The sequence below is a fragment of the Arabidopsis thaliana genome, chromosome 4 (genome assembly GCF_000001735.4).
Source record: "Arabidopsis thaliana chromosome 4, partial sequence".
Taxonomy (NCBI): Eukaryota; Viridiplantae; Streptophyta; class Magnoliopsida; order Brassicales; family Brassicaceae; genus Arabidopsis; species Arabidopsis thaliana.
Window position 1 is genome coordinate 4,658,198 of NC_003075.7, and position 25,570 is coordinate 4,683,767.

Consider the following 25,570-nt stretch of genomic DNA (forward strand, 5'->3'; position numbering starts at 1 on the left):
AAAATTGGTGCAAAATCGAGAAGATCATCTTAACTGAGTTAAATGAACAGACCTTTGTGGACAACGATTTTTGGACACGTTCTTCTTTACCTTTTTCATCTCAAAATCCAATCGAGAAGATCATCTTAACAGAGTTAAATGAACAGACCTATGTGGACAACGACTTCTGGACACGTTCTTCCCTTGAATTTTTGATCATCTATGTTATATTTTGAGATGTTTTGTATATAAAATCAAACTTGGACTTGTATTTTAAAACTTCAAAATCCAATTGAGAAGATCATCTTAACAGAGTTAAATGAACAGACCTCTGTGGACAACGATTTATGGACACGTTCTTCTTTACCTTTTTATCTCAAAATTCAATCGAGAAGATCATCTTAACAGAGTTAAATGAACATACCTATGTGGACAACGATTTCTGGACACATTCTTCCCTTGAATTTATGATCATTTATATAATATTTTGAGATGTTTTGTATATAAAATCAAACTTGGACTTGTATTTTAAAACTTTAAAATCCAATCGAGAAGATCGTCTTAACAAAGTTAAATGAACAAACCTCTGTGGACACTTCTGTGGACAGCGATTTCTGGACACGTTCTTCTTTACCTTTTTATCTCAGTTTACTTGAACTTGTCTCTAAGTTTTTTGCTGTCAAATTCTATGGCTATTGAAAAGGAATGGCCCTGTTTTTTTTGTAATCACTACATCAGCGATCGACAACTGAAATTTTTTAACTTACTTGCATGTAATGTATGTGGAGACTAACATCATCATTCTCGTGAAAAGAGTCGCAGCGACTATAAAAGTGGTCGCCGTTTAGTCTAGTGATGCCGACGACAACTACATCTCTTGTAAAAGTGGTACACCATTACTATTTCTTCTTCGTTTCTTTTGCTGTAAAAGTGGATTGACGATGTGAGCTTTGTTTGTATCTACTATTTCTAATCGAAAGAGAGGGAACGACCATAATTGATGATTTTGAAAGAGGGAATGAAAATGATGAAAAACAAAAGAACATGGAAGAGAGACGATAAACTAAGAATAGTTTCTCAATCACACGTTCTTATCCGGAGTAAGCGAGGAGTGTTTCATTATAAATTATTTTAAATAATTAAGATAATAAATGTTTTTGATCGTTCAGTTAAGGGGTAAAAAAGTCTAATTTTTGTTTAAATAGAAGGAAAAGTGCCTCATCTCTGAAAAGTGCCTCAAAAGGAATAAAATTCTTTAAAAGTGCCTAAATGTATCACATTCCCTTGTTTTTATGGGTTGAAGATAATTTATCAAATTTTTAGAGAACATAACCTTAATAACCGTAACTGTGGTCATGCCTACATTTAAAACATATTAATTATGCCAAAATAGACATACCATCATCAGTCGTTAAAACAATTTGATAAATTATCTTCGACTTTCTTTCTCTTCTCTCTTAATCCTTCAGAGAGAGAAAGTCTCCGATGGTTGTTTTTGGTGGCAACGACATGTTTCTTCACTTGCGTTGGCTCTCATATGCCCAGCACAGTTGGTTACCTCAACGACGGTGACTGGTTTTCTCGTCCGATTTCGGTGGATTCATCTCCGCCGTTGGTCGGCTCCCGTCCGGAATTGTCTGGCTCACATAGTAGAGATGCCCGGCTTTCGTCCAGCACCGTCGCGTTTCCATGGTGGCATGTGGCTGGCTTTCTCCTACGCATCCTCTTTCCTTTGTTTATCTGTGTTTTTACTTTTGTTTGCTTTTAATAATCTCACATACATGGGTTGGTAATGACAGTGTAAGTAATCTAGCTTTCTAGTGTTATGTTCCGATCTATTTCATGTTGAGACTTGATTGCAGAAATCAAATCAGAGATCTGAGAATTATGATGAAGATAAGAAGTGGAATCCGTCGCTTATTAATCATTGCCAATTTGCTGATGTATCTTTAATTGGAGCCTCTTTACTATCTACCAGTGAGAAACCCTTAAGAATCCATGTTAGATAGTCCTATCGACAGTGATTCTGTCCCTGGAACTGAAGCTCCGACGGTGGAGGTTGAAGTCGGTTCGCTTAAGATTGCTCATCTGACACGTGGTTATGTCGACGTGTGTTTCAGGATTGAGTCAAATCCAGTTTTCTTCTTCTGTGAGCAAGATGAAATCTTCTGATGGGCCTATTTGGGCAAAAAAACATTCTGTAATCTTAAGGATTCAAAAACGGCTGCATCTCAAAAGTTATAATGCACCACTTTTATAATAGGTTCACACAACCTAATGCATATAAAGTCAATGGGCCAAGCCCAATCCATGCAACATGACTTTCTCTACAAGAATAAACCACATATTCGTATTAGTGCACATATGTATATTTTATATACATATATAACATTATTTATTTAAGTGCTCAAATACAAATATAAGTATATCTATATATCATATATATATTATAAACTTTTATTTTAATTTATATATCATATATATATAATAGAAATCTTTTAACCTAATATTAGTTTAATCAAAATTAAACTTAATTTTATATTTGATCCAATTTGTTTAGGTGTCTGCCATGTAGGTTCGTATAATATTAACAATGAATTATAAACTCATAGATTATAAGCGGTCTCTAGCAAACTATTATAACCATCTAATATTATGCGAATGTCAAACCTCGACATTACAACTTTAACTAGAGTAAAGTACAAACGATTTTAAGATATTCCCAACATTATTTAGGTTTGATGATGTGTACAATGTCTTGAGTTGTGTGTGTGTGGATTGGTAGATTCCTTGATAGTTTTTCCCTTTTCCTCTTGGCTTATTTGTTTTATAGGTGTCTTCTTTGTATCGCACATGTACGTGCTGATGGGCGGTAGAATCTATCTTGGCACTGAAGAAAAAATACGATTAGGAAGTTTTACGGTAAGACTAAGAAGCCCTTTTGATGCCATTGTGTTTTTTTTATTAGTGGGTTAATCTTACAACATGGCTTTGGCTAAGTGCAAGTGTTATATTACCGTTACTTGAGAGACTTCATATCAACTTTGTTGACTTATTGGATGAAAGCTTGTGGTATCTGAATCCAAAAGCCATCACCTAAAATCAGTGTGACATTGAAGGTAGCAGATTTATGAATCGCATTGACTTGGAAAGAGAAGACGAATGCGCGATTTGCTTAGAGCCTTGCACCAAAATGGTGTTGCCAAACTTTTGAGAAGACAAAGAAGATGAAGAACACACCAACATCACTTTGCGCTGGTGAGTGAGAGAGTGAGACATAGAGAAAGAGATCGAGATTGTTCTGTTCAAAAAGCAGTGGCCGACCAGAGAGAAAAGGACCGGTTTGGTCTGGTTTAGTTCCTATGAATAATTCCTTACGAAGGTCAATTTGTTAAATGACTAGGATATGACCCGCAGTATACCGCGGGTTAAATATTTTATTTATTTTTCTTTATCATAAAATATAATTTATTATTTGTTGTTGTTTGTGTTGATTAATAATTATCGATAAAGTTGTGTATGCTTTTTATTGAGTCATAATTATGATATTAGTAAGTCTAATATGTATTATTTTATCTTCTACGATTTGACTTGTGATATATCATACCAAGGGATAATATTTTATTTTTTAATTATAATTTGTTTTAGAAAAAATTATATAATTTAAACTTTTGGTGTTTTCAGATTTTACCAGTGGAACATATGTAATTTAGTAACATACAAATAAAATTATACATTTAAATGTATCAAAGAAGAATAACATTTAGAGGTGTCAAAGAAGATTAACACTTATACTATAATGTTGAATTTTAATGTATTTTTTATAACTAAAAATTTAAATACGAATTGTATTTGTTATGTTATTATTGTTGGTTTTGTTTAGTATTGTACAGTTGCAATTTGATTTAATTCTAGGAATACACCCGTGGTATCCAAATCTGTCCCATCTAAACTCATAGCACCATATAAACTCGTCTCATCCAAACTCGCCTACTATGTAAACCCGTCTCATCTAAATTCATTCCGCCATATAAATCTGTCCCGTGATAATTAAAAATCAAATTGTTCTTTTTCTTTTTAATAATATTTTTATTTAAGATATTTCGAGTCAATTTACAATTTCAATATAATAAGAAAATTATATACTATTTATATCTAGATTTTATATCGAATTCTTTGAACAAAAGAAACAAAATTTCTTGTTAAATATTTTGTATCTTTTAAATTAATATATTTCTTACTTGTATTTGTTTTATCTTCAATATATTTGGTTTTGATATATTTTAGAAAACCTGTTCAAATAATTGTTAAAATTTGAAGCCCATAAATATTTATGTGATATTTTATAATTTAAAGATATATATATATATATATATATATTGTTTAGATTTGTTGTTGAGATATTTTTAGTGTCTATTTTTGTTTAAAGATATATATATATATATATATATATTATATATATATTTTTATTTTGTTCAGAAAAGAGCAAATATGTATTTCAAAAATGTTAAGTAGATAAAATAAGATTGTTAAGTAGATAAACAAAATAAAATTATTTTTGTAAGTTGGTATTATAATTTTTTCAATTATAAATTTTGAAAGTATTATTAGATTGACAAATAGTGTAAATATGTGTAATGTATATGTGACGCTTAGGGTTCTAATGAGGATTAAAGTATTACATGACCATCAAGGCCAAGTTAGCTAAATAGTCCAACACCATACAACATAAGAATCCAATTTGAATAAAGAAAACCCACCTAAAGATTAATTAAAAGAAGTGAAGTCGTACCCAAAACCGTCCCACAATATAACCTCGTCCTGTGAAATTAAACATAATTTTGTCATTTTCTTGTAAATTTCAAATATTTATAAAATTTGAAACTTCAAAAGAAATTTAATATTGACCCAAACTTTACCATTGAATTTTGATTGTTATATCTAGACTTCTCCCGTAATATATCGTCCCGTATTAATATATATTTTTATATATTTATAATGTTTAAATTTCTTGTAAAATTCAATTTATAATTTAGAAAACTTCATAAGTTTTAAAATTATAAATATTTAAAGCTAAACTTTATAAAAAGTTTGTAAAATTAGAAAATATAACTTTTGATAAAGTTAAAATATTTATAATTTTTGAAACTTTGTAAAGTTTCTATTCTTTAAAATCAAGAACCCGAGTAAACCGGATAACCACTTTAATTTTGGACGCCTGATAAATCAAGCTTCCTGCTTATTCTTAACCGGAATAATTTATAGTATAGCTCTGAACCAATGTCCAATTTTTTAAGCAATGTGGGACATTGTACACATATTATTTTTTCATGAATTGAATAATATATGTTCGTTTAAAAAAATTTGAATTACATCATATACAGAAAAAAATATACTATTTTATTAACTATTTTTATTTTATATAAATTCAAAATAAATTAAATATAAGATCAAATAAATTTGAAAGAAGAATCATATATTTATGTTTAAATTAGGTAAAGATGTTTTAGGAAATTAGTTAAGGTAAATAACAAATATGGTTAGTTTAGAGATATTATATATATTAAATTTGGTAATTAAATTAATTTCGTTTATAATTATTTTTTTGGTAGAAATTGGTAATAAAAACCAATTTTGGAAGATCCGATTAAAGATTTTCGGATCAATATTGAATAAAAAATCAGACCCAATTGGATTCCTTAAAATGTGTTTCAAAAATGTTGAGTAGATTTAACTATGAAATCTTATTGGATAAATAACTTTGAGTAACATAAAATATTGTTCAAACAACAAAAAGGGCAAATATTTTCAGATAAATTGAAAATAAAAACATGTGTAACCAAACGGGCGGTCTATGACGGACCTTGCTTATGTTCATTCCGAGGCGGTCCGGTCTGCCAAAGACCGCAGACGAAAAAACGAAGCCCATACCCGCCCCGCAATGCCCATTGGGCTAACAGGCCAGCCCGCGGTCATGATCTTCAGCTTCCTCTGTTTTGTTTTTTTTCCTTGTGGCCTGGGCATAATACCCGGAACCGAATATCCGAACCGAAAAACCCGAAAAATAACCGAACCGAACCCGAATCCGATTTTTAGAATTACCCAAATGGGTCCTCGACCTCACTACCCGAAAAAACCTGAACCGAATCTAATACCCGTGGGTACCCGAATACAAATGTAACCTAAATATGTTAGTTATATATATATTTGTAATACCTCAAACACCCAAAATTAAAATTATAAATCCGATTAAACTAGATGTTTTTAGTAATTCATATACATTTGGATATATTTGGGATAAAAGTAACAAATGTTATAGTTTTCTTTTAGGTAATTTAAGTATTTTGGTTACATTTGGTTATATTTGTATAAAAAGTAACCAATATATTTACGGGTAATCGGGTATTTCAGATAGATTTGGGTATATATGAGTAAAAAACCCGAATCCAACCCGAACCCAAAAATATTTTGGGTATTTTTGGTTATTTTTATATTTTTACTAAAATAACCGAACCGACCCTAACCTGAACCGAAACCGAACCGAATTTTTAGAATACCCGAATGGTTCTCAACCTCCTACCCGAATAGACCCGATACCCGGAAAAAAAGAACCGAACCCGAACGGGTACCCGAATGCCCACGCCTAGCTGAAAGACTGAAACATAAACTAAAGTATTAAACTGAAAGCTGAAAGTCTGAAACATAAACTAAAGTATTAAACTGAAACTGAAAGTCTGAAACATAAACTAAAGTATTAAACTGAAACTGAAAGTGTGAAACATAAACTAAAGTATTAAACTGAAACTGAAAGTCTGAAACATAAACTAAAGTATTAAACTGAAAGCTGAAAGTCTGAAACATAAACTAAAGTATTAAACAGAAAGCTGAAAGTCTGAAACATAAACTTAAGTATTAAACTGAAACTGACTGATACATAAACTAAATATTAAACTGAAAGTCTGAAACATAAACTAAAGTATTAAACTAAAAGCTGAAAGTCTGAAACATAAACTAAAGTATTAAACTGAAAATCTGAAACATAACCTAAAGTGTTAAACTGAATGCTGAAAACATGAATCTCAAACTCAACTCAAGATGTGTCTTCAATCTTCATCAATATCAAGAATCGTCGGCATCGTGGTCAACAATTGACTCAAAAGTACGCACTTTCTCATCTTCAAGTTCACCATATACTTCAGCCTCCTCTACATATGTCCCATAAAAATAACAAAATCAATGCATGATTTATAATTCTGTAAGTGCAAAAATTATGAAAATTTTTTGCTTAGCATTTTCATATGCTTCAAAACCTTTTAACCAATTGCGGCTGCATATTAGTGCTTGAACATGTTTCGGTAGAAGAGGGCTTCTATACTTGTTCAAAACTCTAGCTCCAATACTAAAAGAGGATTCAGAGGCTACTGTTATGATTGGAATACTAAGGAGGTCATAAGCCATGAACGCCAATGCACCATAGCGTTGGTGTTATCTTTCCAATAGTTCAAAATATCCAAACTCTCAAAATCTATTGTTTCCAATGGCGGTCCAAAACATATCCAAAGAAGACTTTACACTACTAACAATAGTTTCTTTGCGGAAAGCAAAAAAATCTTGCGAGATTATTTACCAATTTCAGCCAAAAAAACAATAAAGAAACAATTAACTAAAACCACACTAAAAATTGGAATAAACGTTTCTTTAGACGATGATGTGAAAATGGACTTATTCTCATATGATTCAAACAAAGTTGTCAACTTAGTATGTAAATTTTCTATCTTTGTCTTAGCATCACTCTTACCCAGCTTTGCAAAACAATATTATACAAGTGAATTAGCTTGAACCGTGGATCAAACACCGTAGTCATTGCAAAGACATCACCAACTTCTTCCCAATACTTATCAAATCTATCTCTCATTGGGACAATAATTTTTCTAATGATTTCATCTTGATTACTCGTATTTGATACCAATCAGTCATTGATCTTCCAAACTTGCATGAAATACAAGTTTTAAGTTGGATATGAAGAACCAGAAATTCAGATTAGTGATCACATTAAAAGGCTCTAAAAATTCACAAACTTGCTTTAATCAGTGCCATTCTTCTTATGTAGGGAGAGAATTGTAGTTCCTCGCATCAATGACTTTGAGATTAGTAAAGCCAGCTCGATACTTGAGAGCTCTATCAAGCATCTTGTATGTCGAATTCCACCTAGTTGTCACATCCAAAATCAAACCCGCCTTAACCTTAATTTATACCAACAGGTTCCACACATTTTGTAAGCAATATCTCACGTTTTTAGAAGCTTTCACAAATTTGATACTCTCTCTGATCTTATGCAACGTATGCCCTATGTCTTTCAACCCTATCTGAACAATGATATTGAGAATATGTGCAGCACATCTCACATGAACATATTCTCCTTTACATAACAAATCATTCTGTAACATAAGCTGAGATTTCAGAATCTCTTGTATTTTGTCATTGTTAGCAGCATTGTCTAACATGATGGAGAACACTTTTTCTCAATTCCCCAATCCTGCCACTTCTGTAGAATCACCATGGCTATGCTCATCCATGTATGTGGAGGCTTGAAAGCAAAAAACGCAATCATCTTATTGTTTAATTTCCAGTTTCTGTCAATGTAATGAGCTGTCAGACACATGTAGCCTTCTTGAGTAGTTGCAGTCTACAAATCAGAAGTGAAACTAATCCTGCCAGGAAGCTGAGCTAATTCTCTCTATAAATTCCCTGTCTCATTCTCATACAACTTCAAAACGTCAGCTACAGTTGTGTTCCGAGTAATAAACTTCACATCTGCGTTCAAATATTTCCACACTGATCTAACTTTCTCATATTCAACATACGGAAACAGAAGATCATGCTGAATGATACACCTAGCTACCTTCTCACGAAAAACCATATGATCTATTTTCCTAGCTTGTAATTTTGCCTCTGCATTGACTATCATTGTACCAATATCAGCATTCCTAAGCCGAATCTTACACTTTTCCAAGTGGAGATTGTAAGATTTAGTACCGTTTTTGTGTGGATCATATGCATAATCATTCTTGCAGTGCTTGCATTGCGCTCTTTCTACTACTTTCCCAGTCTTATCTTTCTTCCAGATCAAAGTAAAATGTTCCCAACAATCTGCATACTACTTTCTCTTCTTCGGTTTCGGATCTTCTGGTGTTGATGTCTTTCCTTTGTCGTTGTCGTCTTTGATATCATTATCATTGACATCATCATCCGCAATATCAATTCTTTGTCTTATACGAGATTTAGATGTTTCAGCTCCATCAAATCTTCTTTGTTCGTTTTCATCAAATCTACTACAGTGAATCTAAGTCAATTGATCCAAACTCAGAAAAATCTTCAGAATCCTATAATAATTAATAAAGTACAAAACAATGAATAAATGTCGATAATTTTCCAATCAAAGTACAAAATTGATTCATAATCAATAAATCAACTTACCATTACGAATCTATATCTCAGAGACTTTGAGATTTTGGTTTGAAATTCTTCAGACTTGGAGAGTTTGAGAGGCTGAGACTTTGAGTCGTTGATGTGATCAGTTTTGTGTCAAGCAAATTATGCTAAAGTCGTCTAGGTTTTTTTTTCCTTAAATACTAACTTCAAAGATTCTAGATGGTGCAAAAGGTTTTTTTTTTTTTTGGTTTAGTTAACGTCGTTAACTAAACAAGTTCAGTTAAGTTAAGTGATTAAGTCAAAAGCACTTAACTTGAACTCAAACAAGTTTCTAAAGTAAAAAACATTACAAAGAGTTTTATGACATTAAGCAATTATAAGACAATTCACAAACAAAAATTTAATTGTAGAAGATATAGAGAGTTTGCTGACATTACCTGGTTCAAAAACACGTCGATTCTTCTAGCACTTCTAATGATACTGCCCTCCAATATATCAGTCATTTGTATAATCTCTACAACGCATGCGCCCTTTCAAAGAGAAACAATCAAGATTCAAGAATACAAAATTTATGTTGAGCTCAAGATCCAGGAATTGACATTCAATTGCATAATACAAAAGTTTTACTTAACAAGTACGAAACTTATTACTAAGGTTTTTATTTTTAAGCTTATAAGACATAAAGAAGAGCTCATAGTTTTAATATCTCCATGTTAGCCTAACTTATAAGACAAAAAGAGCATGACCTCCAAGTCTAACCACTTGGTGAAATTGAGAAACAAGTAAACAAATTAGGATTATAGGCATGGCCAAAGAAAAGACAACAAGGAAAATGTTATTGAGATTCTTTAACCTCTTCATGTTCGATTGTCTGTGTGAGAGGAAGAACACTTGTTCAATCACACACTATTCAACAAATCTTTCTCCTTGGTTTTCATTGTTCAATGCATTAACGGGTGAAGTTTCCCATCAGAAGTATTCACTAAACCTCTCACTTTTGCAGCTTTTGTTTTGCACTTCCTTGGCAAAGTCTTGTGATGCGTGTTTTATTTTGCCTCAGGCTTTTACCTGAAAGAGCACACGACTACTGCAAGTGCACACTATATCAGAGTAGTACTTTAGGATCGAATCCACAAGGAGAAAAGTAGCTCAGAGAGATCCTTAAGAAGAGAGTGAAGCTAGGACCAAAATAAAGAGAGAGGGGGTTGTTGTATGTAGTGAATAAGCAAAATAAAAGACAAATACTTAAAGTAAACGATAAGCAATAAGAGAGAAGCGTTAGGTCTTCGAGGGTTTCTCCGGATGTCATGGTTCAACAATAAGGTATAGATCCCAATTCATGTGATAACATGGTTAGGTTTGTTTACTTCCAAATTCTCAGATATACGAAACTCATCCAAGACCAGATAGCCCTAACGGCTAGTAGGTGAAAGCCGGTTATTCTCACTAATACCTCGCGTACTCAGTTGCCCTAAAGGCTAGTAGGTGCTAACATGGTTTCGAGATAAAGATCAAAGCATTAAGTTCAAGTTTGATTCTAGTCCATAAGTCCCTATCACTCGGTGGGCGTGTAACGGTTATAGTTCTTTATTTAGTTAAGTTAGTTCAAGCAATTATACAAGATTCTGCCAAGTATAAAATACCTAAGATCATGTACAAGGTGGCGTTCCGGACATACATGCATTAAGATTAAACTCAACTAGAAATAATAGTGTAAGCGATCAAACAAAATCATAGAACCTGCCAACCTAAACTTGATCTAACGTCCCCATGAATTCCCCATTGAAACCCCCTCAAACTCAACTAGAGATCTACTCGCTCATGGCAAAGGAGCTAATCAAAAGTTGGGTTAAGTAAACCATAACAAAAAGATAAATAAAACTTAAAAATTGTTTAGAGATTACTTCTTTGAATGTAGAACACAAGAGGCAACACTCCACCATAAAGAGTCTGATAAAAACGAAAGAGAAATAGAGAGAGATGGTGATCTTCGAGCTCAAGAGGTGTGGCGGCGAGTTGGTAGTTCTCGGTGATGGCTAGTGTTTGCTTGTGATGAACGCACACCTAGGGTTAGGGCTTATAATAAGTATTTATACTTGATGGCCAAGAATTAGGTTTAGGAGTAAGAACGTCAATCCGCCGGATAAGTAAGTGATAGGGCCGAGTAGTGGGCTTCAGGGAAGGAGCCTAATGACGGTGGCACAAAGAGGGAAGGACTTGGGCGTGACCTAATGGTCAGTGAAAAGCTTCTCGGATCTGCCCGGGTGCAAGTCTCCTTGGCCGGATGCTTTTTGGATTTATTATTTCCAAACGGCCGGTTCTTGACATGTATTCACTCTTCGGGTCATATCTCCCAAACGGCTTCATGGGTTGCTTCGATTGGATTTCGACGTTAATCTTGACTCTTCTAGCTTTCTATGCATATCGAAATATCTTGTTGTCGTGATGGGGAAGACCTCGACCGGATGCTAAACTTCTGAAGTACAAGAATTGATTGTTTTTTGATACTTTTAGCTTCAAAACTCTTAAAACCGTCTTGGCTCCTAGAATACGTGTTTCTCCTCTTCTTGGCTCTAGAATGACAAAAAATGCTCTCTGAAACATAAGAAAACAATAGCTAAAAAGGGCTAAAAAGTTGTGGTATCAACTCCCCCAGACTTAGACTTTGCTTGTCCTCAAGAGAAAGTCTAAACTTATGCCGCGGATGGATGGACCTTTTAAAGTTCTCAAGAGGATCAACGACAATGCCTACTCTCTGGATTTGCAAGGTAAGTATAATGTGAGTAATAGTTTTAATGTTGCTGATCTTGTTCCTTTTATTGCAGATGAAACAGATTTGAGGTCAAATCCTTTTCAACTGGGAGAGGATGATGTGATAATGGGAAGCTTGGATCATGGAGCTAAGGAGCAGCTTGAACCCGAGGAGTTTGGAGAAAGAAAGCAGCTTGAGGATGGAGAGCTTGGAGCTGAAAAGGATGAAGCATTGCATGTTCTTGAAGGTCCAATAACAAGATCAAAGACAAAGCTACTAAATCAAGCTATCACCACACTTCTACAAAAGATTGAGGGCAGCCTTAAACAAGAAGCTTGTCCAACCACGTCTGTTGTGATTCAAGCCGTTTAAGCAACAACAATGGAGGTGTGTGACTTGCACTCTTTTTCCCTCCTCTTGGTTTTGTCCCATTGGGTTTTCCAAGAGGTTTTTAATGAGGCAAGCCCACACACTCTTTTCATGGCCCATTGTTGTTTTTGAAGCCCATTAGCAAAGGAGACATCCAAATTTCGTTTTTGTGTTTTTATTTCTCTAGAATGACTCTTCCTCTTCTCTAGGGCTCCTCTACTTCTCTATATATTCTATTCTCTTCTCCTTTGTAAGACTTATCAAACTTTTTATTATCAAAACCTCTTTCTAATTGTTTGATCTGAAGGGTGTGTAATATCTCTTCAACTTGTGATTGCTTTGGTGTGTAATATCCTAGCACGATCGAGCCCGAAAGTTCAAGAGTCTTTCCGCAACTCTTGGAAGTTTCACTTCATCCATTTTCAGTTTGTTTTCAGTTCATCATCATCCCATCTTCAACCCTTCAACTTCCCACAGATCCATTCATTCACCATATCACCATCACTCTATCACAATCCATACAAAGAGACTTCAAGGGACTGGATCTTGTCACCCAAGATCATATCACGTGGTATCAGAGCAACTTTGTATCAAGTTGTGTTTTTTCTAAACTCTTGGTATTCTCTGTTCGTCAAAATTGTTTCGTCGTTGTAGGCTTGAATACTTATTGGAATCGTTCGAAACTTGTTAAATCGTTTAGATCACGTTCTGAACTATAGGAAACTGTATTAGATCGTGCGATTTGAATAAGCTAAACGTTTTGTATTCTAGGGTCTATGATTATGTGTTTTTGGTACTGATTTGGTTTGTTTTAAGAGGAATTTGATATTGTGTGTCTTCTAGTTGCAGAATCATGTCAGATAAAGATAAGGAAGAGAATAGCAATGCACAAAACAACAAGTTGTTGATGGAAGCTATAACAGCTACTCTTACCGCAACTCTCACTACTAATATGGCTAAGATGATGGATGAGAGATTTGAGGCTGCAAGGTCTAACCAAGAAAGGAAGAACAGAACTATGAGGAATAATTCTGATCGGGAGGCAACACTTAGCTACTACAGCCAATCCTCTACTCGCACTAGTCATAGGAGGCAAAGACGTGGGCAAGAAGAAAGACACCCTCCAAGAGACAACTTAGCTAATCTTAAGCTTCGCATCCCTCCATTCCATGGTACTAATAATCCTGATGATTATTTGTAGTGGGAGAAGAAGATTGAGTTGGTGTTTGTTTGTCAAGAGTATACTGAAGCAAACAAGGTTAAAGTGGCAGCCACTGAATTCTATGATTATGCACTAAGCTGGTGGGATCAAGTTGTTACTACTAAAAGGCGTCTTGGAGATGATTCGATTGAAACTTGGAATCAGCTAAAGAATATCATGAAGAGAAGGTTTGTGCCTAGTCATTACCATAGAGAGCTGCACCAAAGGTTGAGGAATTTGGTTCAAGGAAATAGAACGGTTGAGGAGTACTTCAAAGAAATGGAAACATTGATGCTAAGGGCTGATGTTCAAGAAGAGTGTGAAGCAACTATGTCTAGATTCATGGGAGGCCTCAATAGAGACATTTTAGACCGTTTCGAGGTGATACATTATGAGAACCTTGAAGAATTGTTTCACAAGGCAGTCATGTTTGAGAAACAGATTAAGAGAAGGAGTGCTAAGCCTAGCTACAATTCTAGCAAACCTAGCTACCAAAGAGAAGAGAAATCTGGTTTTCAAAAAGAGTACAAGCCGTTTGTGAAGCCTAAGGTTGAAGAAATCAGTTCAAAGGGGAAAGAAAAAGAAGTTACGAGAACTAGAGATCTCAAGTGTTTCAAATGCCACGGACTTGGGCATTATGCTAGTGAGTGTTCCAACAAAAGAATTATGATAATTAGGGACAGTGGAGAGGTTGAGTCCGAGGATGAGAAACCAGAAGAATCCGATGTTGAAGAAGCACCTAAAGGAGAGCTACTTGTGACTATGAGGGTCTTAAGTGTGCTAAACAAAGCTGAAGAACAAGCGCAAAGAGAGAATCTGTTCCATACAAGGTGTTTGATTAAGGGAAAAGTGTGTAGTTTGATTATAGATGGTGGAAGCTGTACCAATGTTGCAAGTGAGACTATGGTCCAGAAACTTGGTTTAGAGGAGTTTCCGCATCCTAAACCTTATAAACTGCAATGGCTAAATGAGAGTGGAGAAATGGCTGTTACCAGACAAGTTCAAGTGCCGTTAGCCATTGGGAAGTATGAGGATGAGATCTTATGTGATATTCTGCCCTTAGAAGCCAGTCACGTTTTGTTAGGAAGACCTTGGCAATCTGATCGGAAAGTGATACATGATGGGTTTACCAATAGACATAGCTTTGAATTTAGGGGAAGAAAAACTGTTTTGGCACCTATGGCACCTCATGAAGTCTACTTGGATCAGCTTAGCATGAAAAAGAAAGGATCTCAAGCTGTTCAATCCAAAACTTCCTAGAGTAAACCAAAGGGGAGTACTAAACCTAATCTTTTGTTTGTCTTTAAAGAAAACTTATTGAATATAACAGCCTTGGAACCGGCTTTGCCGAGTAGTATTAAGTTTCTTTTGCAGGACTATCAAGATGTTTTTCCCGAGGAAAATCCAGAAGGTTTACCACCCATTAGAGGCATTGAGCACCAAATTGACTTCGTTCCAGGAGCTTCTTTGCCAAACAGACCAGCTTATAGGACCAATCCCGTGGAGACCAAGGAACTAGAAAAGCAAGTGAATGAGCTAATGGAGAGAGGTCATATTTGTGAAAGTATGAGTCCATGTGCTGTTCCAGTGTTGCTTGTACCTAAGAAGGATGGGAGTTGGCGTTTTGTTGCGAGTACAGATGGAGTTAAGGTTGATGAAGAGAAAGTGAAAGCAATTCGGGAATGGCCAAGTCCAAAATCTGTAGGAAAAGTAAGGAGTTTTCATGGACTTGCCGGCTTCTATAGGAGGTTCGTGAGAGATTTTAGCACTCTAGCAGCCCCACTCACCGAAGTTATCAAGAAAAACGTGGGATTCAAGTGGGAACAAGCTCCAGAAGATGCATTCCAAGCCTTAAAAGAGAAGCTTACTCATGCCCCTGTTTTATCTCTTCCTGATTTTCTTAAAACTTTTGAAATCGAATGTGATGCCCCCGGGGTAGGAATTGGTGCTGTCTTAATGCAGGATAAGAAGCCAATAGCTTATTTCAGTGAAAAGCTAGGAGGAGCTACTCTCAACTATCCTACATATGACAAAGAGCTTTATGCTTTGGTGAGAGCCTTACAAACGTGGCAACACTATCTTTGGCCTAAAGAGTTTGTCATTCACACCGACCATGAGTCCCTAAAGCATCTCAAAGGACAGCAAAAGCTTAACAAAAGACATGCTAGGTGGGTCGAATTCATTGAGACGTTTCCCTATGTTATCAAATACAAGAAAGGTAAGGACAATGTAGTTGCCGATGCATTGTCAAGGAGGTATGTTCTTCTCTCATCTCTTGATGCTAAGTTACTTGGATTTGAGCATATAAAATTTCTTTATGCAAATGATTCTGATTTTAATAAGATATACTCATCATGTGAAAAGTTTGCATTTGGATAGTATTATAGACATGAAGGATTCTTGTTTTATGATAACCGTTTGTGTATTCCTAATTCTTCTTTGAGAGAGTTGTTTATAAGGGAAGCACATGGTGGAGGCTTAATGGGACACTTTGGAGTCTCAAAAACTCTTAAGGTTATGCAAGATCACTTTCATTGGCCGCATATGAAGAGAGATGTGGAGAGAATGTGTGAAAGGTGCACAACATGTAAACAAGCTAAGGCTAAGTCACAACCCCACGGTTTGTGTACTCCTCTTCCTATTCCTTTGCATCCTTGGAATGATATTTCTATGGACTTTGTAGTAGGTTTGCCAAGGACTAGGACAGGTAAAGATTCCATTTTTGTGGTTGTGGATAGATTTTCTAAAATGGCACACTTCATTCCATGTCATAAAACTGATGATGCCATGCATATAGCCAATCTGTTCTTTAGGGAAGTTGTTCGCTTACATGGAATGCCTAAAACCATAGTATCAGATAGAGACACTAAGTTCCTTAGTTACTTTTGGAAAACGCTTTGGTCTAAGTTAGGAACTAAGTTGTTATTCTCTACTACTTGTCACCCGCAAACTGATGGACAAACTGAGGTAGTTAATAGGACTTTGTCTACACTCCTGCGTGCATTGATAAAAAAGAATTTAAAGACTTGGGAGGATTGTTTACCTCATGTTGAGTTTGCATATAATCATTCTGTGCATTCTGCTACTAAATTTTCACCTTTTCAAATTGTTTATGGGTTTAATCCCATTACTCCTTTGGATTTGATGCCTTTACCTTTGAGTGAAAGAGTGAGCATGGATGGAAAGAAGAAAGCAGATTTAGTGCAGCAGATTCATGAGCAGGCGCGAAAGAACATTGAAGAGAAGACCAAACAATATGCTAAGCATGCAAATAAAAGCAGGAAGGAGCTTATCTTCAACTAAGGAGACTTAGTTTCGATTCATCTCCGAAAAGAACGTTTTCCTAACAAGAGAAAGTCTAAACTTATGCCGCGGATGGATGGATCTTTTAAAGTTCTCAAGAGGATCAACGACAATGCCTACTCTCTGGATTTGCAAGGTAAGTATAATGTGAGTAATAGTTTTAATGTTGCTGATCTTGTTCCTTTTATTGCAGATGAAACAGATTTGAGGTCAAATCCTTTTCAAGTGGGAGAGGATGATGTGATAATGGGAAGCTTGGATCATGGAGCTAAGGAGCAGCTTGAACCCGAGGAGTTTGGAGAAAGAAAGCAGCTTGAGGATGGAGAGCTTGGAGCTAAAAAGGATGAAGCATTGCATGTTCTTGAAGGTCCAATAACAAGATCAAAGACAAAGCTACTAAATCAAGCTATCACCACACTTCTACAAAAGATTGAGGGCAGCCTTAAACAAGAAGCTTGTCCAACCACGTTGGTAGTGATTCAAGCCGTTTAAGCAACAACAATGGAGGTGTGTGACTTGCACTCTTTTTCCCTCCTCTTGGTTTTGTCCCATTGGGTTTTCCAAGAGAGGTTTTTAATGAGGCAAGCCCACACACTCTTTTCATGGCCCATTGTTGTTTTTGAAGCCCATTAGCAAAGGAGACATCCAAATTTCGTTTTTGTGTTTTTATTTCTCTAGAATGACTCTTCCTCTTCTCTAGGGCTCCTCTACTTCTCTATATATTCTATTCTCTTCTCCTTTGTAAGACTTATCAAACTTTTTATTATCAAAACCTCTTGTGATTGTTTGATGTGAAGGGTGTGTAATATCTCTTCAACTTGTGATTGCTTTGGTGTGTAATATCCTAGCAAGATCGAGCCCGAAAGTTCAAGAGTCTTTCCGCAACTCTTGGAAGTTTCACTTCATCCATTTTCAGTTTGTTTTCAGTTCATCATCATCCCATCTTCAACCCTTCAACTTCCCACAGATCCATTTATTCACCATATCACCATCACTTCATCACAATCCACACAAAGAGACTTCAAGGGACTGGATCTTGTCACCCAAGATCATATCAGTAGTTCCTTGCAACCTTGTAAGTGTTCCTCAAGAAACAATTCTCAACACATAATGGTCAATAATTATCATATAACATGATCACAGTTCCCTACTGTGGAAAAAGGAGAAGAGGTTTGTTAGAAAAAGGAGAAACATTACTCGATAATAAAGAAAAATTTTTTGCTTTGTTAGAACATATTGGTGTAAAAAGTGGAAAAAAGTTTCAAGTTAACAAAATAGAGAGTAGCATTAGTAGTAACGGATTCATTAACCACCCCCCCCCCACCCCCCCCCCCCCCCCATACTTACTTCACTCCGTCCTAGTGTGAAAATAAGAATAGGGATGAATCCGTGAGAAAGATAGGTTAAGAACAATGTCACCTTGGTTGTGGTAACTAACCGGATGATCTCTCTCCTTGCTTAACATCAGCCGTACTCGGCTTAGTATGGTCAAATTCAATAATATTAATCTCCATTTGCATCTTCTTCGAAACAAAATCTTAAAACCACCAATAACTTTAACATAACAAAAAAAAAAATACCTAAGATAGAATTGATCTTGTTTTTGTCAATATGGCCACGAATAAAATCAAATTCGTGGTGACGGATGGTGTGAATGGATGGCTGGACAGTTGTTGTGCTTGGCCGAAAGGTGGAGTGGGTGGGCAATAAGCGGCTGGGTTTTGGATGGGGTCGCCGACCATTGGGATGCACAGAATGGTCGCAGGTCAAACGAATCCATTGGTGGGCCTATCGGCCGAGTTTCTACGGATCTATCCTTAAAGCCCTTTGTTTATGTTATCTTTCTTATCAATGTTGTAAACCTTTGCTCAAAAACTTTGTATCTTTTTCTCCTTTGGAGGTTGAATGTGAAACAACCCGACCCATTTTTTTAAACATAGTTAAATATTCCCATAAATATCTAATTAAATCAACCAATAAAGCAACAATTAAACCGCAAGTCAAAAATACTATTTTATGAATAAACAAATAATTCAACCAACAAAACCAAGAATGACTAACAATCCTAACACAACCCTAACTGGTTCCAATAACCAAAACATAAGAGTTAACCAAACGAGTTCCTAGATCATCCTCTCTTCCTTCCCATGATTCCACGATCACACTTTATCTTTACCTGCATCAACAATACAATGAGATGCGTAAGTATTATCATAAATACTTAGTGAGGCGATCCTCCCATTTACGAGCTATACACACAAGCAAATAAAAGGGTATAATCACAAATACAACACAAACAAACCAGTCATCGAACAATTCACTCAAAACACATTTACCACACCTACATATCATCACACAAAACAAAACATACAACCCAATCGCTCAGATAAGCTCATGGTCACGCACTCACCTTAACAAAATTATTCTAACAACAATTAAACCCAGGAGAGACTTTCCTTGCGTCTGAAACAGTCCAGAAAGGTCCTACAACATGTCACAACCAAAAGCAACCTTTGAAGCAAACTGTACATGAAAAACAGAAACAAATAGTCTTAAAGACGAAACCCTAAAATACAAACTAACCGTTAATTATTAAATCCCTCCGGTGAAACGCTAGCCTTAGACGTCACAAAGTTTCCCACAAAACCTCGTGCAGATCGGAAACCAGATGAGACTATGATCGCAGTTACAATCCCCGCTGGTCCTAATTCGCGTCTGAGAAAACGTGTCTCACTAAACTGCGAATAAATCAATCAATTTTAATCCAAAACCACTTCTGTAAACTGGAGAATAACTACAAAAGATTTGGGAATAACTCTATCAAATTTCGTAACTTTTGACAACGATTTGATATGTCGAAAACGTTTCCTCCCAAACCCTAACGATTCTGGTTCTTCTCCTTCTCTTACTTTTTCTCCTTTATAAAACGAAAAGTGGATAACTAAAGCCCTAATTTCGAGTTTCTTTCATTTATAGGCACACTATAGGGTTTCCAATTAACCCAACCGATTAAACCGGACGATTTAAATACAAACCCTAACCGATTTTCCGGTTCACGGGCGTTACAATTCTCCCCCACTAACATAGATTCGTCCTCGAATCTAGCTTCACCCTTCCACTCCGAGGAACTCCGTGCAACCATCACTACGGTCTGCACTCCCTCCAACCAGACCCCTTCTACGTCTCTCTATCCAGTCGATATACTCACGATTTACTAGTCATTGTTGCTCACAACTCACTCTCCACTCTCAGACCGCAATCTTCGAGCATAAACCGTCACTCTCAGGCCTAGGCCTACGGTATCTCGGGTATCACAGGTATTATCTTCCCCACTCAAAGTCAAACCCTGAGTTGTGTCGGCTCACTCTCGGCCACAAAGTCATCGAGTTACGACATTTGGAGAAAATAATACCTCAAAACTCGCTCTCGGGTCATCACCCTAAAGCGTTCTCTCAGATCGTCACCCGAAAGCCACCGTACCCCTTGCACTCTAAAGACACCAAGTCCCTCGAGTTACCGGTACCTCAGGAGCATACCCCGCTCCTCACGAGTTGTTGGGACCCTCATGTCCCTCGAGCAAACAATACTAAACGCTTCCGAGCATATATCCAGACTCTCTCATGGATTCGCGTAAGACACCTTTATGCCTCACCATCCATCATATGCCCTCGGGAATATCCTTATGTCCAACTCCCGGCCATCTCGTAAACACACCTCTTTCTTAGGTTGTTTACTCAAACTTTCCAAAAATAGACAAGTCCTTTTTGGGAAACTTTCCATTTTTGAGAACCGCACAACACATTCTTAAATAAGACAACTCAAGTCAAATCTAAGAAAAAAAAATATTCATCTTATAAATCATCAGATGTCATGATCGTTACAACTTCCACTCAGGAATGGGTAAACTCTGCAACAGGCTACTCGGCACCTGATGCTCAATCTTAACTAACTGGCAAACATCGCACTCTTCGACCCAATTAGCTACATCCCTCTTCATCCCGACCCACTGATAGTACCGCTTGAGGTCTCGGTACATCTTAGTCGCTCCTGGATGAATGGAAAACATGCTCGCATGAGCCTCACTCAAGATCTCCTGTCGCAACTCCTTATCCTTAGGCACACAAACTCGCCCATGCACAAGGATAGTTCCATTAGCTACGAACTGATACTCAAAGCCCTCTGCCTTAGAAGCCGCAATCAACCCCTCATCCTTCTCTTGAGCTAACCGAACTCTACTCAGAAGATCTACTTGATCCACAGCTTCCAATCCCAATGGCTCCCTTGCCACAGCACACAACCGCAAAGCATCAATCTCACTCACCAAGGCCTTAACACTCTGCCCTGGAGCCGCACCCACGCGCTTACGACTCAAGGCATCTGTAACCACATTAGCCTTACCAGGATGGTAGGCTATCTCCAGATCATAATCAGCCACCAGCTCCATCCATCACCCCTGCCTTAGGTTCAGCTCTGGCTTAGTGAAGATATACTTCAAACTCTTATGATCCGTGAACACCTGCACTTTCCCGCCATAAAGATAAGACCTCCAAATCTTCAAGGCAAAGATCACCGCAACCATCTCTAAATCGTGAGTGGGATAGTTGCCCTCATGTTTCCTCAACTGCCGCGATCCATAGGCAATAACCTTCCCACGCTGCATTAGAACACAACCCAAACCAACTCTCGAGGCATCAGTATACACCATGTAAGGCTCTCCATGCTCTAGCAATTAACACTGGTGTACTCATCAACATCTCCTTAAGACTCATGAAACCCTCCTCGCAATCCAGTGACCACACAAAAGGAACATTCTTCCCTGTTAGCTTACTCATCGGCTGTGCCATACTCGCAAATCCCTTGACGAACCTCCTGTAATACCCTGCCAACCCAAGAAAACTCCTGATCTCAGTGGCATTCGTCGGTTTAGGCCAGTCTCTGATAGCCTCAATCTTCTCTGGATCCACTGAAACTCCCTTTGCAGAAAAAATGTGACCCAGAAAACCCATCTCTCTCTGCCAGAAACTGCACTTGCTCAACTTAGCGAACAACTTCTGCTCCCACAGCTTCTCCATCACTCTCATCAGATGTACCTCATGCTCCTCAGGACTCTTAGAATACACCAAGATGTCATCAATAAAGATGATCACAAACTCATCCAGAAACTCCTGGAACACGCTGTTCATCAACCTCATGAACGCTGCAGGTGCATTAGTCAAACCGAAAGGCATCACCACAAACTCAAAATGTCCATATCTCGTCTTGAAAGCAGTCTTGCGAACATATGCCTCCGCTATCGGGATCTGGTGATAACCCGACGTGAAATCAATTTTGGAGAAACAAGTAGCACCCCTCAACTGATCCAACAACTCATTGATCCTTGGCAAAGGGTACTTCTTCTTCATAGTGACCTGGTTCAACCCTCGGTAGTCAATACATAAGCGGAAACTCCAATCCTTCTTCTTCACAAATAACACCGGCTCTCCCCAAGGTGAAGTACTAGGACGAATGAATCCCTTACCCAACAAATCATCTAGCTGCTTCTTTACCTTTGCCATCTCTGCTGGAGCCATCCTGTAGGGTGCCTTAGACAACGACGCTGTCCCTGGTTCCAACTCAATCATGAAAGGATCAGACCGTGATGGAGGTAATCCCTGCAACAATTGAAACACATCCTCGAACTCGTGAACAACCCGAATGTCGCTCACTGCTACCTGCCCCACAGACTCTGGCGTAGATATCGTCACCAGGTAAGCCTCGCAGCCCTTCTCGATCATTTTCTCTACCTACATTGCGAAGATTACGAGACTCCCTGAGGTAGGTCTCACTCCCTGATAAACCAACCTCCCCTCTGGCCGCTCAAAAGAAACTCTCCCACAGTGGCAGTCAAGATGTACTCTGTAAAGATCCAACCAATCCATTCGCAGAATAACATCATACAACTCTACAGGGCTGATAATCAAATCTGCTGGCATCGACTCCCCTTCAATCTGAATATCCACACCCTTCGCTCTCCCCAGAACCGCTAGAAACTGTCCTCCATCAACCTTGACGGCTCCAAACTGCTCACCAGGATCCCCACGGATGTTGCCGCGCGAGGCACTCTCAAAGGTAATGAAGCAATGCGATGCTCCAGAGTCAAACAACACATGGGCCTCTACACCGCCCACTAATAAGGTCCCTACACAAACTTCATATGCTAAGAACCCTAACATTCATCACAACACAATGATATCAAAAAACAACGGAAATAATTCACAAAGTCTGAGAAATCATGCCAGTGATCGCTCTGTGACTGGTACTGCCTATCTCACTCGTAGTGTAGCCCTGTGGTGCCGCTGCAATATGTGCTAACTGCTGCACATTCTGCTGCACTCCCTGCTGCACCTGCGCTCCCTGCTGCACCGCCGGCTGTACTACTGCCACTGTCATCCGCTGCAGCTTAGGACAGTTTGGTCTGAGGTGTCCTCTCTCCCTGCAGTGGTAGCACTCCCTCGTCTCAGCTCGCTGCGTGCAATCCGCTACCTTGTGGTCAAGGCTCCCACAAGAAAAACATCCCGCACGACCACCCTGTCCAGCTCTAGAAGAATGATCTCACTTCCTCTTCTGCCCCTGCGTAGGCTTGCCGCCCTTGCTAGGTGCCACCTGCTGCTGAGTCTTCTTCGATTGTACCGGTGGACTCACTGCCACCACCTACCTCTGAAGGTCCTCGTCTACCTCAGCAGCTGTCTCCACCAGTGCCGCCTTCGTGGCGTACTGCGACACTCTACACCGCACCCTCAAATCCGGTCGAAGTCCCCTCAAGAACCTCCTCATCTAGGCCTGGTCATCCTCCATGCCCCGACCCGCATACACCAAAAGTCGGTTAAAATCCCGGTCATACACCCGAACTGACCGCTCACCCTGTCTTAGCTCAAGAAAACGAGCTTCCATAAGGTCGAACGCCTCCTGCGGAAAGTACTTCGCATTAAACTCGGCCATGAAATCTGCCCAAGACATATCCGCCTGCCTCCTCCTGGCAGTCACACTCCGCCACAACAAATGTGCATCTCCCTCTAGAAAATGCACTGCCAGATCCACCCGATTCTCCACCGGGCATCTGCTCAAACCGAAGTTCTACTCAACCCGCGACCTCCAACTGTCGGCCTCCTCAGGACTAGTACCACCAGAAAAATACCCGATGCCAATCCTCTGCAACTGCTCTATCATCCTTAAATAAGATGGAACCGCCTCAGCAACTGCAGCCCTCTGCTGCACCTCCACCACTCGTGGCGCATCTGGCGTCTGCACTGGTACCACACCTGGTAACCGCTCCAACAACTGCCTTAGCAGGCCTGCCAAACCAACCTCTGCAACCTGGGTTCCTCCGACGGAACTCCGGTTGCATTAGCTATATCAGCACCAAGACCGTCCCCAACCCCGTGCTCCACAAACTCAGGCTGCGAACCCACACTCTGCTCAACTGTTGCACTGTGGCCATCACTCTCGCCGGTACCCTCGAGGACTTGTCCTCTACCGCGACCACGACCACGAACTCCAGCTCCTCTAACCATCTGCGCTACTCAGGTACAAAAGGTTAAGAAACTAGAACAAACGAATATATCACAAAGAACTTATCGTGGAATTTCATTTAAGGTTCGGAGAAGATGATGGTAGGCCTCCAACAACACACAATTGACTAAACACTCCATAATCAAACCTTAGTATGCTAACATCCTAGCTCATCCCACATCAATCATCAAGAAAATAATTCATCAATTAATTTTTCTACACATCCTAGAATTGTGATCGCTCTTATACCAAATTGAAACAACCCGACCCATTTTTTTTAAACATAATTAAATATTCCCATAAATATCTAATTAAACCAACCAATAAAGCAACAATTAAACCGCAAGTCACAAAAACTATTTTATGAATAAACAAATAATTCAACCAACAAAACCAAGAATGACTAACAATCCTAACACAACCCTAACCTGTTCCAATAACCAAAACATAAAAGTAAACCAAACGAGTTCCTAGATCATCCTCTCTTCCTTGCCATGATACCACGATCACACTTTATCTTTACCTGCATCAACAATACAATGAGATGCGTAAGTATTATCATAAATATTTAGTGAGGCGATCCTCCCATCTACGAGCTATACACACAAGCAAATAAAACGGTATAATCACAAATACAACACAAACAAACCAATCATCGAACAATTCACTCAAAACACATTTACCACACCGACATATCATCACACAAAACAAAACATACAACCTATTCGCTCAGATAAGCTCATGCTCACGCACTCACCTTAACAAAATTATTCCAATAACAATTAAACCCAGGAGAGACTCTCCTTGCGTCTGAAACAGTTCAGAAACGTCCTACAACATGTCACAACTAAAAGCAACCTTTGAAGCAAACTGTACATGAAAAACAAAAACAAACAGTCTCAAAGATGAAACCCTAAAATACAAACTAACCGTTAATTATTAAATCCCTCCGGTGAAACGCTAGCCTTACACATCACAACGCTTCC

The 25,570-nt window shown here is 38.0% G+C and overlaps 1 protein-coding gene, 2 long non-coding RNA genes and 5 pseudogenes across 8 annotated transcripts; 4 read left to right on the top strand and 4 right to left on the bottom strand.

Moving 5' to 3' along the window:
* Window positions 1-1,516: 1,516 nt before the first annotated feature.
* Window positions 1,517-2,151, top strand: AT4G07835 (uncharacterized protein; the record flags this gene model as incomplete). The annotated part of the gene is made up of 2 exons (NM_001340567.1): window positions 1,517-1,614; window positions 1,989-2,151. The coding sequence occupies 2 exons, from the start codon at window positions 1,517-1,519 to the stop codon at window positions 2,149-2,151; spliced, it is 261 nt and encodes an 86-aa protein (NP_001327949.1).
* AT4G05235 lies at window positions 1,668-2,057 on the bottom strand. The gene has a single exon (NR_141854.1). It is a non-coding gene; the product is annotated as an other RNA (long non-coding RNA).
* Window positions 2,152-2,768: 617 nt separating the features above from the next.
* AT4G07841 lies at window positions 2,769-3,187 on the top strand (annotated as a pseudogene). Its single transcript has 2 exons — window positions 2,769-2,903; window positions 2,987-3,187.
* Window positions 3,188-7,215: 4,028 nt separating this feature from the next.
* AT4G07843 lies at window positions 7,216-9,303 on the bottom strand (annotated as a pseudogene; the record flags this gene model as incomplete). Its single annotated transcript has 1 exon — window positions 7,216-9,303.
* A 244-nt stretch (window positions 9,304-9,547) lies between these two features.
* On the bottom strand, window positions 9,548-10,165 carry AT4G05245. Its single transcript, NR_141855.1, has 2 exons — window positions 9,849-10,165; window positions 9,548-9,740 (listed from the first exon to the last, which is right to left on the bottom strand). It is a non-coding gene; the product is annotated as an other RNA (long non-coding RNA).
* A 1,941-nt stretch (window positions 10,166-12,106) lies between these two features.
* Window positions 12,107-12,535, top strand: AT4G07846 (annotated as a pseudogene; the record flags this gene model as incomplete). The annotated part of the gene is made up of 1 exon: window positions 12,107-12,535.
* A 904-nt stretch (window positions 12,536-13,439) lies between these two features.
* Window positions 13,440-17,528, top strand: AT4G07850 (annotated as a pseudogene; the record flags this gene model as incomplete). Its single annotated transcript has 1 exon — window positions 13,440-17,528.
* Window positions 17,529-20,884: 3,356 nt separating this feature from the next.
* Window positions 20,885-24,595, bottom strand: AT4G07856 (annotated as a pseudogene; the record flags this gene model as incomplete). The annotated part of the gene is made up of 1 exon: window positions 20,885-24,595.
* Between the last annotated feature and the right edge of the window lie 975 nt (window positions 24,596-25,570).